General features: G+C 42.6%; 1 protein-coding gene across 1 annotated transcript; it reads right to left on the bottom strand.

Moving 5' to 3' along the window:
* Positions 1-247: 247 nt before the first annotated feature.
* Positions 248-17827, bottom strand: jph3a (junctophilin 3a). Its single transcript, XM_086071466.1, has 6 exons — positions 16524-17827; positions 9534-10314; positions 7521-7645; positions 4111-5354; positions 1832-1922; positions 248-1747 (listed from the first exon to the last, which is right to left on the bottom strand). The coding sequence occupies exons 1-5, from the start codon at positions 16903-16905 to the stop codon at positions 1842-1844; spliced, it is 2613 nt and encodes an 870-aa protein (XP_085927592.1). The 5' UTR covers positions 16906-17827; the 3' UTR covers positions 248-1747; positions 1832-1841.
* Between the last annotated feature and the right edge of the window lie 379 nt (positions 17828-18206).

The raw sequence follows: 18206 nt of genomic DNA, 5'->3' as shown, positions 1-18206 counted from the left end.
GTAAGAAATTCACCACAACTGTGTCATCAAAGCTAAACACGTTTCAAATGTCAATTGCTATTTTCTGTAAGTGTGAAAACATCCATCCCTCCATTTTCCAAACCGCTTATTCCTATTTGGAACAATAACAAAATAGAAAAATATATCCCTTCAGACTCACGTGTATGTTTACTGTACCACTTTTATCAAACCAAGCAGTTTTTTTTTTAATGGAGACCACAAGCAATAATCACGAGTCATGACATGCTTAATATTTCAAACATTTTATTATTTTTCTCCACATGAACAATCTCATAAACCAAAGCGTAAGAAAGAGCATGCTCAGGCATGCAATGATGTCACAACATGATGATGCCACAAGGTGCGAAGTATAAAACATATAATAGTAGAGTTTGTTTTCATATCATTCATAAACTCAGGACATTTTAGTATCCACTGAGAGTTAAAAGCTAGCGTTTTATTTTACACTGCTCTCCATGTCTCGTGTAGCCTTGTGTTACTGAATAAAAGAGACGAGAAGGAGAGACTTTACAAAGTGACACCAGATTGAGCAGGCTGAACAAACATGCGGAAACAAATCTCATCCGGCCCAAAAAGTGTCAGGAAATGACACCGTAGAAACCCCACCTTCCCATTTTGAGTGGTCCAAAGGGTGACTTAAGAGACAGTCAAAACAGTGCATGCCATTCCTGGTTAAGTGGGGAGTGTGTGAGCTGTGTTGAAGGTTATTTGTTTCCTCGTAACCTGGCATCATTGTGTGTTTTGTCGCAATTTACATTGAAATTAATTTGAGAGGGAAACAAAATTAATATGAGGTACTCTGCATTCTCTCTGGCTCACAAAATGTGTCAAACAGGAATAATAATGACACATACACATATCATAGTATAATTAGCGGTCATAACATAACAGTCTGGAGGCTGTACAAAGGGACTGGGCTGAATTCTTTGACATGTCATATGTTGGGTTGCCGTGCGAATGTGTCGATGTACAAGAAGGAGTACTGACATAAAAATTTGCTGACAAAGTTCTTTGAGTATAAATTTAGGCCTTGAAACATGTCGGTGATATAAAAAAATTCACAAATCATAAATTAACCTTTGTTTTTTCGAAATCCAAGGATTTGGTTGTGTGGAGTGTGGTGACCTCAAACAAGTGCAACAAGTAGTGATCACTAAGATGGAGTCCAAACAAATGAAGACAAAATAGTGATGTTAAAGGGATTGACAATGCATTTTAACACCCTGCACAGCCTCATGCAAAAGTTTCAAGTGGGTTTGGAATAAATGAAATAAATAAATATACAAGTATAATGCCTGAGCCCTTTAAATGGATCTACTCTTGCAGCATAGTTCTGTATGTAGCGCATAGTGCGAACAGGGGAATTGAAATTGATAAATGGGGCCGAGATGGGAAAAGCTTGAAAGACAAACTGTTTGTTTTCATGAGCAGTGCGGAATGTGGTGGGAGTTTCATGTTAGTTTCCTATTTTTTTCTCAAGTGGTGGAAAATGGACCAAATCTGCCTGTGACAGTCCATATAACAGTATGCAATGGACACCCATGCATATGTGCCCAAAAATGCCACAATCATGTAAAGCTGCGATCTTCACTTTAATGTGAATCTTATTCAATCATCTTTTAATGGTTGCAAGCTCAAAAGAAAAGATTAAAAGGAATGACGTTCATGCAAAAAACTGAAATGGGCCCCCTCACTAAGGCTCTGTATCCGTCATTCAGGCTGTGGGCTACAATGGAATAAGCAGAATATCCATCTTAATAAGTAATAATATATTATACTGCAGTAATCAATATGTCATAGTAGATCATACCTGTGTTAGCTCAAATAAAGAAATGAATGAAAAGAATGGCTACTCCAATATTGAGTAGGATGACCATAACCACCAGAATGGAACTGGAGCCCTAGAAAATCGGAGAGTGAAAAGACAAAATCAGTCCAGTTATCCATGAGGAATGTTTGCATAAAAATCATTTTCTTGGCTTCATTAGCTTTTAACTCTACATAAAGCCTGAACCATGAAAAAAAATGAGAGAAAATTCTTATCCTTTTGTCCTTTTCAACAAACAAACAAAACAAAACAAAAAATTGAAAATCAACTTCCACATATGTCTTTTGATTTGTGTCATGTTTGAGACATCTAGTCACAATGCTTTGAAGATCCCATAGTATTAAAATGCACTTTAGTGTGGTTTTCGATCAGTAATATTCATCCCCCGGCCTGTCTACAATCCAACCAAGTATGAAAAAAATCCGCGACTTCTTTAGCTTTCTCCTTGTTTATAAAATGTGTGCTTCAAACAGGCAGATTCAATTTCCGTGACTTGGTGACGTCAATAAGACACGAAAGTGGACCCGACCCCGCCGATGGTTATTTTGCCGTGACTGCCAACTCGCCACCTTGTTGACGTGACTTTGTGATGGTAACTGGCCACTAAGTGGTCTCGATGAGACGGCTTGCACGTTGCGACCGCACAGTAGCCTAAATGTAAACATTTGTGTTATTCATAAACGCTTGTAAATGTCTATAGACAATCACGGCAAAATAAGGCTCACAGGAGAGTTGCTGGTTACAGCAAAATAACCACTGCCTAAACAATCGCAAACTAACGCTACAACATTGTCTCTGTAGTAACATTATGCTACTTTTTCTTACGATAAAACGTTATGCCACTCTTCTATATATTAAAATAGTTCTCAAATGTATAAAAGACATCTGTCTGGCTCAAATTGGTACGGTTGTACTTGTAGCACACTGCTTGTGCTCGCCATAGCCGATTTGTTTCCATTCACAACATTAGCGCATGGCTACCGGACCCGAAATCACAGCTCCTTCGAGAGAAGGGTATGGCCTAGGCTTGACCTGGTGCAGCTATTTACATAAAAGTGACACGTTTTGAACAGAGTGTTTTGTTGTTATTGCTGATTTAGGGACAGCAAAACTATTAGACCCAAAGTAAATTTTGACGAATGCATGTCACAGACATGTCTTTTACACATTTGAGAACTATTTTAGTATGTGAGACCTTAAAATTTGTATATTAATAGATGTAAAAAATATAATAATAAACAGACATATCAAACATATTAGTATTTCCATTTATCAGAAAGAACATTTCCCACTTTTAATAGATAGTTCCTGAGTGACGTCATCACGTTGTACGCCCACCATAGTACTTGGTTTTCCTAGCAGTTGGCACGGTGCGCGCTTGTGAATTTCAACAAACAAGTGTTCTTTTTCATAACCAATATGGTTGTTTCAAGAAAGCTGACGAAACTTGTAATTTGGGATTCTATTCCATTCCAAAGATCCGAGCACATGAAGGTGATTTCACTAAATTACGTCGCAACAGAAAGGATGAGCCCACGAAATACTCCAAGATCTGCTCAGATCACTTCATCACAGGTTAATTAGTTTTCCTTTTAACGTTCTTTAACTAAGCATGTTTGCACATTGTCTTAGTTCCTTTCCAGTCTAGTGCCTGCATGCTAACATACAGTGGTAAACAGTACCCCTGCGCGTCCTTATAATAAATTGCTTTACACAACCACTTGACACGAGTGAAAAAAGGGCATTTCTGTTATCACACATATCCTCTGTAAACGCATGCAAAAACATTATGCCAGGGTATTTTAGTGAGCACAACTGTAGTTTCCATAAGTGCATAGGCCTATAAGCTAAGATAGCTATGACGTACTTTTACCATCACTATCAACACATTGGAGTTCATGGTCATGCTTTGCACTTCACGCACCCATCCACAACACAGCTGGTTGGTTGACTCATTGATTTATATGCCTTTAGTTGTTCAAAAGCATACGCACTCTTCACATTTATAAGGTAGTTCACGGTGTCCATGTACGTGACCGGATGGATTATCCGTGCAATGCATGTGTCAGATCATATACGTCAAGGTTGGGGGTGAATTATACTCATGAAATAGAGGGCTCAAAATGTCAGTATTCAATATGATACGTTTGACGTTCTTTTAATCTTAATCAGTTGTTAAAAATGCATAGTTTTGTCTCTCCTGTGTTGCGAATAAATAGTTGCAATTCTAAAACCCAAAACCAAGAAGGAACTGGACTTACTGAGTTTGATTTGAGGGTGAGAAGCTCTCCTTCCTGCTCCAGAGTGATGGGCTGAGACTGAAGCGGCGGGGAGAGTGTGAGGTCTCGATGCAGCGGCCAGTCCTCTAGCTCTGCCCCCACACTCAAATTGTCCAGCATCTGGACAGAGTCCACGGATCCCTCTCTGACTGGTCTCAGGCCTCGGGATCGCAGCCTGTTGTTTTTTGGGGCTGGCGATTCCTGAGCCAAGCCTCGAGATATCTGCGATTCCGGACACTGAATCCTCAAGTCTACTGTGTATTCATTCATCCTTTCCTCATCCTGCTCTGTGAGGCGTGAATGGGCAGGACTCCACCTAAGGGTGCTTTCTGCAGTCCAACCCTCGGTGAGGCCGTCTTGCCTTTGGTCAATTACAGCATGCTCGTTAAGCTTATGGTTGGAGGGATTGTGCTGCTTTTGGTGGTGGTTGGAGAAGACATGCTCTCGAAAGTTGTAAGTGGAGGCAACGTGGTCATTGGGGCTGTGATTGGAGGAGATATAATCTTGGGAGTTGTGATTGGAGGAAGCATGCTCAGAAGTCTTATGATTGGACATGTTATGTTCCAAGGCCTTGTGATTGGATAAGATGTGTACCTGCCTGTAGTTGGAAGAGGCATGCTCACAGGCCTTGTGGTTGGTAGAAGAATGATCCCATGTTTTATGATTGGATGATGAGTACTCCCTTGACTTGTGACTGGAAGTGGCATGCTTGGAGGACTTTTGGTTGGACACAGAATGCTCCCATGCTCTGTGGGAAGAAGTGTGCTCCCGGACCTTGTAATTCGAGATTGATTTCTCACGGAGCTTGTGGTTGGTCAGAGGGACAGGATCGTGGCCATTAATCTGTCCCTCCTGTTCTTCTAGTAGAGAGGGTGTCGTTGAGCGGCTGCTACATCCTCGATCCGGGTACATGTCATCCGCCCAGTTGTTTGCGCCCCCTTTCAGGAGGTCCATACCCCGTGACTCCACCAGCACTTGGATCTCTGAGCCGCCCTGATCATCGACAGCACTCTGTCTCGTGAAGCAAGCATTTCTGGCACGATGGACATGATTGGGTGGGCTGCGGCTTGGACAGATGGGGACACTCAGCACAGGGCTGAGATCGGGTGTTATTACAGGCGGTGTCGTGTCCGGAGTACACAGATCTGGACTGTCTGTTCCGGTGGAGATGACCTCGTGGTCTTTGTCCTTGACTTTTTGATGCTGGGGCTTCTGACATTCAAGCCCTAGGAAAACAGTTGGATAATAACACCAATGAAGTGATTTGGCAAAAACCCACAGTGAACTCATTAGATGGCAAGCGTGTGAGAGAATGTGGGGCAGTGCTGTGTAACAAAAGAAAAGCCGCAAACAAACTGAATTCTGTACAGGCAGTCAATCTTCGATAGTATTGTATGGAATAAAACATTTGATTATGTATCTCTATCTTTATTGCTTTCCCTCTTCAACAGACTTTTATATAACTGACCACATTATTAGGTACACCTGAGCAATCCTAATAAATACAATGCAAGCGCCGTATCAAAACTTCTGCCTCTCAGAGGTGGCATATCCAGGTCCAGAAAGTAAAAACCCTGCCACACTTTGGCTTTAGCTCCTGATGCTAGCTAGCTAGCTCCCTAGCAGGTAAACGAGCACCATGGGAACTAGCTAGGAGCTAGCTGGCTAGCACCTAGGGCTATAGCCAAACTGTGGCAGGATTTTTAATTTCTGGACCTGGATTTGCCACCTCTAAAGGTCGATATGATTGAGTGTTTTTATTTTATTTTATTTTTTTATTAAAGCTTTCACCGTGAATCCACCTCCTGTTTGTCCCATGTGTTTGTACATGTTGCACTCTTTAGCTGCAGATTTGAACGGGTGTGTGTCTCTATGTGTCACATGACAGTGTCACAGTGACAGATTAGCAGAGACGGACAGGATTTTACAAAGTCATATAATTTTAACTAAATGCCCAAAGATTTTAGTCCAGTTTTTATTAAGTGAAGTACATTTTCGTGTCTTCTTCATCAGTCAACGAAAATGCATACTGACTTAGTCCCAGCTATTGTCTATTAATAAGAGTTTTAGTCTAGTTTAGTTTTTGTCCAGTGAAAAATGTGTGTTGACGAAAAATTTTTGTTTAGTTTTCATTAATGAAATTAACACTACTTGTCTGTGATGTGGACAATTGGAAACCTCTTTGCGACCGTCCGTGTGTGTGCCCCTCGCACACCTCAACCCCTACCACTCATAATTGTGCCGTGCGGTCAGGGGGTTGCTATCAAAAATATATTTAGGATAATAATGATAATAATCCGTTCAAATAATTTATATCCATAATGATTCAGAGGGATTGTCCCACGGTGTTGAAATCCACCATACACGTCCATAGAGTGCCGAATCTATCTGCTGTGCCTCGTTCAAATCCACCAAAATTGCATTGCACCACCTGCGCTACAAGTTAGACCTGGTACAACCGAGTCTAAAATCTAGTCTCGTTTTTGTGACTAAATTGGCCATGTGCTGATGGTCGTGGCAGCTCGGTGCGCCGGAATGCCCAGAGAGGCGCAACATTATCTCAAACAAAGAAGACGAGATGTATCCGTTTTACACCAGTCAAAGAAAACCACCTTTAATAACGGCAACTGTTTCCATGGAAAATGCAACAGAATATGACAAAACAGCACTAAGTAGTTCTCTAACTAGATTTGAATTAGTGGAGCCCCACAGTGCCTATTAAAATGCAGCTGCAAAGTTATGACCATGGGATCTACCAATGAGACAGCTACCAAGAGATGAAAAGAGATTTATTGATTGTGTTTGTTGTATTGTTGATTGTGATTGGTTGCTGATGAATCGAGCCTTGAAGGAATTGATGCAAAATGGAGTTGACTATTTGATTGCCATCAGCAGAGGCAGAGATGGAGAATCCAGGTCCAGATAGTAAACTCTGAAACAGGTTGGCTTTAGCCACAGTTATTTCTACTCAACAGGTAGAAACAAGCTTGTTTACCTGACAGTTGAGTCGACGCACCTGTGGCTAAAGCCAATCTGTGGCAGAGTTTTTACTTTCTGGACCTGGATTCCCCATTCCTGAGCAGATGTGCTGTTGATTCTGTCTCAGCTGTTTGTGTGATCCACAGAAAAGCAACACTACATCAGCTTCATTCACCAATTTTGATGCCGTTTTAACGATTATAATTCCTGATCCCATCATAGTTTCCTTGCTCCACTTGTATCTGAAGCAGCCATCTGTCATGTACAATTAACTTTTGTTTGCTCTGCACATTTTTATCTGAATCATTTTACGCTTTAGTGATTTACATGTATTTAGACCGGCGTATTTGGCATTATACTAAATGGATAATCGTCACAATCAGAATTATTGGCCATGTGCATAATCAACTCACCATTGCCGTAGATGTGAAAAGAGGGCGAGAGCTCTTTGGCAGCTATCCGTGACAGGTGACATTCTTCCATGGCTTTCCGTGCAACTCCCTCAGCCGCCTCTGCCTTTCCACGAGCATGGCTCATTCTGGTCACAACAGTCAGAAACATTTTACTCATATGGCTATGTTCACACTGCAGGTCTTAATGCTCAATTCCGATTTTTGGGTGAAATCCTATTTTTTTGAGTAAGCGTTCACATTACATATTAATTGCGAACTCAGTCTGTCTGCTGTGTGATTGTAATGCGTCCGTAAAGTGACCCGTATGCGCAAAAGAAGATACGGCGTCACTAACAGCGTATTAACCTCACAAACCAGATTGATAATTGTGATTCACTCAAGGGAGTTCTTCACATTATCAATCTGGAACAAATCTATTTGGGATAGGCGGGACATTCTGCACAATACTTTGAGCTGATTGGACGATGCAGCATCTTGTGCACGTTTGTTTTGACCAATCACGGCAACGAATGACAATGTCATCTTCTGTCTCGTCTTAGGAGAAAATGAAACGAGCCTTTTCGAGCTCATCATTTTACACCCACGGAACGTTGTGGACAATGGGGAGTTCCGGGTGGGAATGTTTTATTTATATGACGCACTGAACAGGAGTTGAATTGCCTGGTCATTTCCGTTGAGGACAAGGAAAGCTGATGTCAATAAAGCGCCAGCACTTGGTTCTGTTATTTAACACTCCGCCTCTGACTCCTGTCACTGCTCGCTACAACCTCTCCTAATGATGACGTCACGTCATTGCCGCACATAACAAATGAGCCGTCTGCGTGGCTAAATTACTAATATCACCACAAATATCAACTTTATGCTTAATGTTTCAAGTGGGATTAAATTAAAGTCAAATATAAAACCACAACTGTTACTCAAAACAACTTTGCCGATTAACGTACATCCCCCGAGTAATGCCCCTGCCCGCGCGGAGTGCATATTGGACTTTTGATGACAGAGGTCGGATATATGTGACCTGGCCGTTCACATCGCGGTCGCATTGCAAAAATTCGGATACGTATTTGATCTAGGACCACATATGAAAGCGACCCAGGTCGGATATGAGAAAAATCGGAATTGAGCCGATCACACTCACATAAAAAAGTCAGATACAGGTCACATTTGGGCAAAAAAAATACAATCTGAGTCGCATTTGCCTGCAGTGTGAACGTAGCCAATAGACTTCAGAGTTCTGAGAGAAAATGCAAAGGTGTTCTGTCTATCTATTCTTTTATAAACTTAAAATGGACTGACATGCAAATGAAGTAGACATTTGCATGTCGATCCATTTTAAGTGGATATTTACTAGAAAACCCCTAGTAAAGTTTTTTCACTAAGTAAATTTTACAAAGAAAATTTTGAGTACACTTTACCGGTTAATTAAAAATAATAATAATAACAATAATTTTTAAACTACTCAAGGGTTGAGGAACGAACCCAGAACCTTCAGTTTGGGAGACAGCCACTCTACCACCTGAGCCATACTGCTCCTGCTGCGCGTTGTCATCCTTGTACCTCCAAGACCATGCATTATAGTGGCAAACAGCAAGAGTGGCATGACATTGCTTGAATTTATTTTATTTTATTAAAATGTTTTATATATTAAAAAATATTTTAAAAAGTACTAAAATGTACTCAAAACTCTCCTTGTAATATTTACTTAGAATTTCTGAGTGAAATTCATTAAATATGACTTATTCTTTTTTTTTTTACCGTATACAGTGTACACTGATCATCCACCTACTGTGACAACCTCTTTTCAGTGATTCATCACCATAGAAAATGCTTTCAATACTTCTTGTTACATCAAATTGCGATTATTGACTCTTTTTTGTTATCAGTGAGCTGCTTCACTATTTTTGGGCAGAACAGTAACTCCATAGTAGTTACTATATGGAAGGGTTGGACACGTACTGTACTATTTTAGAGTACATTGTCCAAACCTTCATCCATATAGAAATTATATATTACCTTGACATGGCAATCTCAGATTTCTGCTTGGCAATTTCCGCAGCCTTTTCTGCAGCTTCAACAGCTCGGTCCACCTTCTCTCTGATTTTACTGGCCCTCAGCGGAATCAGGTTCTTGCGTTTGCCGCTCACCAACACGTTCTGCTTGTACTTCCCTTCCTCCTTGGTGCCGTCAGGAAAGGTAGTACATCCGTACCCATGTCTTTTGTTCCCCGCCCATTCACCTACGTAGTGAAGTCCATCCGAGCGTCGACCCACCCCCCAGCCAGCCCTGTGGTCGCTCCGCCACTCACCTGCATACATTTCTGTCACAGTTGCATCCACAGGCGTGCCCTGTTCATTCTCACTAGCATTGGAATGGATGTCGGACGCTGCCGAACTGACCGTACTCATGCCAGCCTCGCTGCAGAAAGAACTTTGCTTGCTCAGCTGACTGGCAAGAGAGCTTTTGGATTCCGAGCGCCGTAGCTTCAGGCCGCTCAGGATGGACTGCCGGAAGCGACCTTTCCTCTTTCTCTGGCGCTCGGCGTCACTTGGAGCAGTTAGAGCGAACCCTCCTCGGCCCACAGGGCTGCCAGCCAGCCCGGCCACCACCCCATCCGTGGGCGTATTGGCCACGCTGTCCTCAAGCACAGCCGGGGGTCCGTGACTGTGCTCAGAGCGGAGGGAGTTTATGGACGTTCGCAGAGGGAAGAGGATGACGGCCGCCATGCCGTATGGCACGCTCTGCCGCACACCGTAGCCGTGACGCATTCCGCCCAGCCACTGGCCCTGGTAGGTTCCTGGACCAGACAGAGACATGAGTCACAAGTCAAGCAAGTATGGCTTTCTTTTATTACTTCATAACTCTCACGATCTGCTCTTTTTCTACAAACATAAACCTAACTGCACTTTATATGCTACAGTATATGGTTCCCTTTGAAAAGTTTTATTTATAAATACTCTATTGTGTAATGCACAGTATGTGAGCTAATTGTAGCATCGTCATTACTTTTCAACTACAAGTTAGTCAAACTTCAAGAGTAAAAAGTGGAATGGGAAGCTGTGTTTTCAGCTCTGGTGTGGAAGTTAAGACAGTCTATAGTTAGGGCTGACTCAGGCTTTTCCCTGAAGCTAAGACGGCCATAATGCACAAAGCTCCTCTCTCATCTGTTCTATATCCATCAATACTTTCATATTTTGTTCAATGTCCTTTAAACAGTAGCTGTCACTGCTCAGAGGAGGAAAACAACAATGTTAATACTAACATTATTATCATTATTGAAAGTGTTGTATAGTAGTAGATTTAACAGCAGTACTGTTAATATTAATCACATAACAATTATGAGACATTATTTCTCTATTTGGTATCACTATTGAGGCTCCTCAAGTTATTTATCTTTCGCCTTCTGCTACCTTTCGCCCAACCTGTTGAGGCAGGTGGTCACTCCACACTTGTCTAGGTTTTGTTCAAGGTTTCTGCCATTAGAAGGGAGTTTGTTTATGTTGCGATTTGTGAGGTCTCAATACTTTAAGCCACAGAATGTCTCTCAACCTGTTCAAGTATACAAAAGCCTTCAGTATGGACAAGTAAACATTTTACAGGGGCTCTTGTGATGAGAAGTGTTGATCTAGTTTCGGGCAAAAAACAACAACCCACATCCCACTCTTCAGCTTTGCAACCAATTAATTTCATTTACTGGACATCTCAGCCAGATTCTCGCAGTAAGAAGTGTAAGAGGTGACCTGCAAATCAATATTAATATGCATGCTGATGACCCCAGAGAGAAAAATGTTAACACCAAGATGTCAAATCAGCCAAAAATGAAATCCTGTGATTTAGGTCACATTTGCCTGGCACAACTGTGCTGCATTAAAGATGAATTAACTTTATTAAACTCACTTTAAACTAATTGTGTATGCATTATACCTCTCAGAGTTGGCCAGTGTGTTTTTTTTGTTATGATTTGTCTACTCTTATGTCCCTTTTACAGATTTGTTCCCCAGGTTCATCCAAGTTTATGCTACTGCATATTGCAGTCAAATATTTCTAACAGACCCATAATATCAAAACGTAGCTCATGATGAAGCTGATGTGTTTATTAAGTCGACTATACTGCAGTAAATGGGCACTAAAACGGAATATGTTGCATTGATTGTATAGCGAGCGATAGAAGAACAAGGAAGGTCTGTGGCCTTGTTTTCTCAGAGGACCACAGTTCGGTTAGATTGGTGTATAATTAGTATGTAGTATGTAATTGGGACACAGAACGTGTTCCAATTACGGTATATCTTATATTAATTTCCAATTAGGCCACACAAACAGGATGCAGAAAAGTAACCCTAAAAGAACGCAAACATTGGAGGACATAAAGAAATAAGCATTAATAATGGTTACTGTACTTTACAGGGTTCCTCAAAATAATTATTTTAAATTACCATTTAGACCTAAAAAAGAAACGTGCCACAATTCAAATAAATTAAAAATTATTGAAATCTATTAGTCTGAAAAAGGTTTCAAAGCCATCTAGTCACAGCCATTATTACTATATTAACTCTTTGACTGCCAGACGTTTTCAGAAAAGGGATGCCGTCAGTGCCAGCCGATTTAAGCATTTTGACTGATCTTTCAAGGTCCACAGAAAATGTTATGTTTGGACTATGGAAACACACATACTACCAAATGAAAGATTGGACTTTGTTTGTTTCTACCTTATTCCGTTCTTTAGTAATCTACAATAGAAAATGGTTAGTTTCACCCGATTTCGCTTGTTTTGGACCTAAATACGGAGAAATCAAGCTTTTAGTGAAACTATATTATTTCATGCACTCTAGTGAATTTGACACTTATTTTTGTCCATGAATGATGCCACAAACACCTAAATAGTGCTTTACTTCTATAAAACACTACCACCAAGAATGAAAAAGTGTTTTTTGATAGCAAAATACGTTTATTTACATTCAACAGTGTAACAATTTGACAACAATTTGGCAAACTATTTACAAATGTGTGCAACTGTGGTGCTATTTACAAATATGTGGATGTTTCAACGACAGTTTTTCTTTGTGTAACACTCTCCTGCGTGCAAGGAGACGCAACAGCATTTGCACAACAGATTGCCTCTTCGCGTGCTCCACTTTCTTGCAGGCCGTTTTTTCCGGGGAATAGCAAGTATATACTGCAGTGTGTGTTGCCATCAAGTCTAATATCAGGATCATGCTACGGTTACGTTACGGTGGTGTTACGTCTGGCTTCCTCATGTCCTTCAGTTGCTATACCGGGTGGTAAGAGATGTTCTGATCCATTTTATCCACTCCATTCATGGTGGCATCGTAGTCCAGAAACAGTGTCTTCTCCGTGATCAGACTGTACCCGCTCCTCCGATGAATATGCATTGGACTCGGGGTACTCTTCATTGTCCGACAAAATGTCCGCATGTGCAGCTCCGGCGTTAGCAGAGCTAGCCGGTGATGTTTTATGACGTGAGAATAAAGGCCGCGTCCAACGGGAGAGCGGACCGCAGACCGTGGACAAAGCACCGGCTGGCAAAGAGGACAGATGACGGCAACCTGCCTGGAGGCAGCTGCGAGGACTGGGAGGTGTCACAGCGCTGCATAACCGCAGCGGCAGTGTGAGGAGCTCTGCCTGGGCGGTGAGTATCCCAACTGGTGACACATGGTGGCCTGACGAAACCACAACAGTGGAGACGCGGATTGCTGGCCCTTGTACTGCCTGGTGTGCATATTCCTATAGGCCTTGCCTGACCGCGGTTGCACCCGAGGAGACAGGTCGAGGCCGGACCCCCGCCCAAGAGACATCCCGCGACCCTCACTGCCTGGCCTGCACAGTTGAGGAGGAGGCTCTAACCCCTGCACTTTTAAGGAAGAAACAGATTTTAACTTGCTCTTTCCTTTTGAGGAATTTTTATTTTGTTTTTTAATTTTGTAAACGCCCATTTTCAGTGGGTTTTAGTTTTTAAATGTTTTATCCTCTTTTTGATATTGGGCCCCACCTGGTGCCCAAAATAAATAGTCATTGTGTGCATCTCATTGGTCTTTCAGCGTGCTCTCCACCTGATAAATTCAAAGCATTTTAACACATTCCCTGCAATAACCATTTAAGATATTTTTCCATTTCATAATTATTCACCCCCTCCATATGTGATAAAACCTCACAGGAGTCCATGAAAGAACCCAGAATGACATCCAAAGAACTACACTTCTCTTTGGCCTCAGTCAAGTGTTCATGATTCAACCATAAGGAAGGCAAGCACTGTGCAAAAATGGCATCAAAAAGAGAATACCAGGACAAAAAACAAATACTGCTCACAAAAAAGAACAGAAAGACTAAAAGACAAACTTATTTGTAAAGACTTTTGGTGAAAGATTCTGTGAACTATAATGAGACAAAAGTTTTTTATTTTTTTTAAGATGCATTATACGTCTGGTCTAAAAAAAAACCCACACATTTAATAAAAAGAACAGTCAAACTGAATTCTGTTGAGCCCACGAAAGAACCCAGAATGACATCCAAAGAACTACACTTCTCTTTGGTCTCATGCAATTAAGTGTTCATAAACTTCTGCTTTACTGATGTTATGGGAAAGTTAATTACAGTCACTCAGTGGCACCACCTGTTATTTTATCAAGATTAAAAAAAAAAGTCAATTTGAGGAGCTGCACTCATTTGTTCCATGTGTACAGCACACCCAGTTACTATTTGGGGCTCTGCATAAACTAAAGCCAATATTTTTGGAAATACCGTAATTATTATGCCACAGAAGGAACACTCTTCCTGTCACATTTTTTATGGTGGTAAGAACTGACGTACGCATTTTCGGGAACCACTGCAACCTCACTTGTTAGATAGACAGAAGGATTCTTGACCAAAAATATTATTCTCAAAAAGAAACGTTGTTTTGTGGTTCCTTGATCTTCTTAATGAATGAACATTGCATACTTCACATACAACTATTTTAACTGCAACACTCACACTTGTGGCTTGGTGAAGATTAGAAAGTAATTTTTATCATACTATGGCCTGTTTCTCGTACAATATTTTGGTTACTTTATCCAGCTACATGAGAGGGGCCAAACTTGAATTAGCTCTCAGTATGATGCAGGGCATTGCAGTCCATTGCAAGCATACTGTGATGAGAAAACTGTTTGTTTAATGACTTTCTAAAATTTCTATATTACCCAGAACTGCAAACAAACACACAACAAAAAATATATAGGACAGTGTAAAGATAGACTTCTACAAACGTGTGTGTGTGTGTGTGTATATAAATACATGTCAATAAGATAGCGTTTGAGGTTATTGCCTAATTGTCCGTAACCTAACCAGGAGCTGTCTGTGGTGCTGAAAACAAGCAAGCTCGAGCTGTGCGGGCCTGCGCACGAGGCCTCTAGTTCATGTCTGTTTTGGCTCTCCTGTGTGTTGTGTGCCTCGATTTACTGGCTTGGAGAAAATGTGTCAGCTCGTGCATGCTGAATTCCTCAGTCGGCGGTCCTCCACGTGAGCGGAAGACTGGGCCAGGCATGTTATGTGACGCAGTGCCCCCCATCTCGCATTCAGTGTCTAGTTTATATTTCCTGTCTTAGAGCTTTGTGTAACAGTAAATTGACAAGAAACACCCTCTTTGGATTGCACAAGGCTGTATTCTCCTCCATCACTTAGTGAACTCCAACATTCTTCTTTGCTCGGCCTGGGTTGCATCACTCATTAAGGGGCCTAAATTAGAAGTAAGCAGGGAAAAGACCGATGGCGGGGTGGGGTGTTGGGGGGGCAAACAGCCAATCAGACTGCATGAGAGCCGCGCTGTGGTCTCTAGTGACACGCTGACCTGATGTCTTTGCGTTACCATGGCAACTTTGCAGCACAGAGAGTGTGACGCTGAGCAGATAAGGGGTGTGTTTGTGTTGACTTTTTTGTTGTCTTTTTTCCTATATTAGCTATTTTATCATGAAAGGTGAGGTCTTTAGTTTTCATTCAGAAATAAACACTTCTTAAACACGAGATGTATACACATATAATCCTTGTCAATCAACACTACTGGGCTTCTGTTAATGTGTGGTGGTGATTTTGTATGCGTTTGTATCCATCTCAGGGACAGGAGGTTTTGCTACTTGCTGTCAACTGAAAATGACATTACACCACCAATCATGGCTCACCTGTTTTCTGACTTTGGTCATGTGACATTCACAAACTAAGACATGATTGGTCATTACCTGAGCCCTGAGCAACTGTGATGTCATTTTCAGCGGACAGCAGTGGCAAAATAGCCGCCCCTGAGGTGGATTAAAAACGGGTGGATTTTGCTACTGAACAACAGAGGTGGCAAATCCAGGTCCAGAAAGTAAAAAACCTGCCACGGTTTGGCCTTAGCCTCTTTTGCTAGCTAGCTAGCTCCCTAGCAGATAACCGAGCATGTGGGGAGCTAGCTAGGGAGCTCGCTAGCTAGCACCTAGGGCTAAAGCCAAACTGTGGCAGGGTTTTTACTTTTGGGATTTGCCACCTCTGCTGAACATACAGTATTATTGGCAGAACATTTTTGACTTGACTTCCCTTTTCAACTATCTAACGTATGTTTTATAATTGTAATTTGACAGAATGCCGGAGAAGACCCAGGCAAGCACGAGAACACATACAATTCACATGGGTAAGCCAGGAGGGAAGATTTGAAGTCAAAACCTCAGAACTGTGCGGTGAATGTGCTAAGAATGCACCGGGCTTGCAATCAGAGGTGCCAAATCCAGGTCCAGAAAGAAACCCTGACACAGTTTGGCTTTAGACCCTTGTGCTAGCTAGCTCCCTTGCAGGTAAATGAGCACCCGGGTAGCGAGCTAGCTAGTATCTGGGGCTAAAGCCAAACGGTGGCAGGTTTTTTACTTTCTGGACTTGGATTTGCCACCTCTGTTCGCAATTGATCAACTTGCTACCCGCAATTTATTGTAATATCAGTTGCAGAGAGACTGCATCAGAATGATGACGAGACTAAATCAGCTTTACCTCCATCAGAATAGGTTTCAGTTCCGTATCCATCCTGGAGGCCGTTGCTCCACGTTCCCTCGTAGCGGGCGCCACTGGCTGTGCTCTCCAGCTGTCCGTAGCGACCTTTAAACCCTTGCGTCCACTCCCCTCTATAATCCCAGCGGCCCTTGCTCTCCACTCCAATGCCATGCCGCTTACCTTGCGCCCAGGTACCCTGATAGCTGTTCCCACTGGGCCACGTGTACACACCCAGGACCTCAAAGCCGTGACTCCATGCCCCTGCGTACTCGCCCTGACCCTGTGGCCCTGTGCATACCCCTCTGCCGTGGGCTTTTCCCTGCTCCCACCCCCCACAGTACGACCCCCCATCATCAAAGTCAAACCTGCCTCCAGTGGACATGCATGAAACAGGTTTTGGCAAATCCTTAGAATGTCAAGAAAAAGAAATGCAAAGGCTGAGTTTACAAAGAAGTAGCAAGAAGGGAGGAGGCCTTGTCTGGATCAGGTAGCAGGGAGGCACAGGCCACAGACTTCCTTGCCTCCAAATGTGGAATCCAGTTTCCTGTTAGGAATGACAGCAAGGACTTATGAGCATCGTCTATGATGTAGAAGAAATCTTAGCTTCAGTAATGAGGCTGGAGCAATGAAGACTGTTGTTGTACGTGCTCGTTCTCATGGGCAAGCAAGCTAACGTGCTCCTCATTGTCGCCCAATGCCTCCTCCACCCTTTGCGTGGTCGCCGAGCTCGCCGGCCTGCGTCTCAGTCATGCGGGGAGGCTCCCCAGACAAGCGAGGGTTAGGCTTTTCCACCAGTGCCACAGGCCTACAGAGCAACGGCGGAAGCAGCAATCGAGCTCGGCTCAATTAGCCATTCGAGCATCCCAGCATCTCTCCTGCACCGGCAGACATGCAGACATGAAGCCGAGATCCAACCGCACTGGTACGTCATTCAGAGAAAAATCAAAAAGCAGAAAGTGGAAGCGATTTCTCTGTAGCATGGCCTGAAAAACAATTAGGCTACAATCCGAGTCATGGAGTCGCTACAGCACAGACTCAGAGGCCAAAGCGAAGTGGAGTGTGATCATCTCCTGTTTCCTTCCCCTCTCCACTCTGCACAGGAGCCTCTCTCCTTAGGGTGTCAAGAGATGCAGAAAAAAAATATTCCTCTCTATTGTCCTCTCCGTCCCAGAGTCCTCCTAAACCAGAATAATTGTCATACCCTTCAATTCCACCAGGTCATCTGCCATCTCTTGATTTTTGGCCTCTCACTATATTTCTCTTTCTATCTCTCGTCTCTTGTATCTACTCATTACAGGACTGTTCCACCCCAGCCAATACCCCTCCCCCACACGCACACATACACGCTCCTTCTCTCGGCTCTTAAAGAGATAGAGACAGAAGGATGGTGCCTATAGCAGCATGCACGGAACTCTATGCTCTCTCCCTTTGGGGATACCGCCTGCTTTTCCTGATTATCCAACCTCATTTTACTCGCTCCCTCTGTTTCCCTGAAATCTGGGTGGTCAGCAAACTGCTTCCCTGATAGCCGGTGGTTGGTAAAGTCAGTGATCATGTGCCACTATCTCCTCAGCTGTATCCTTTTTGGAACCAGTGGACAACATCCGTCAATTCAGTGGGCTTTAATGAGTAGTACTACATAGGCCCAGATTGACCTTTATGATAATCAAAAATCCACATGTC

Source organism: Leptonotus elevatus, chromosome 3 (assembly GCF_054856555.1).
Source record: "Leptonotus elevatus isolate MCC_2025b chromosome 3, RoL_Lele_1.0, whole genome shotgun sequence".
NCBI classification, from domain to species: Eukaryota; Metazoa; Chordata; class Actinopteri; order Syngnathiformes; family Syngnathidae; genus Leptonotus; species Leptonotus elevatus.
Note: the sequence above shows the minus strand (reverse complement) of the source record. Positions and strands in the feature narration are given on the sequence as shown.

Excerpts from the sequence above, each read along its gene's own strand:
- jph3a (XM_086071466.1), bottom strand. The coding sequence starts at position 16,905 with ATGTCCACTGGAGGCAGGTTTGACTTTGATGATGGGGGGTCGTACTGT. Across the intron at positions 7,646-9,533 it reads TCTGAGATTGCCATGTCAAG|AATGAGCCATGCTCGTGGAA; the intron begins GTAATATATAAT and ends TGTTGTGACCAG. Across the intron at positions 5,355-7,520 it reads TTTTCACATCTACGGCAATG|GGCTTGAATGTCAGAAGCCC; the intron begins GTGAGTTGATTA and ends CTGTTTTCCTAG.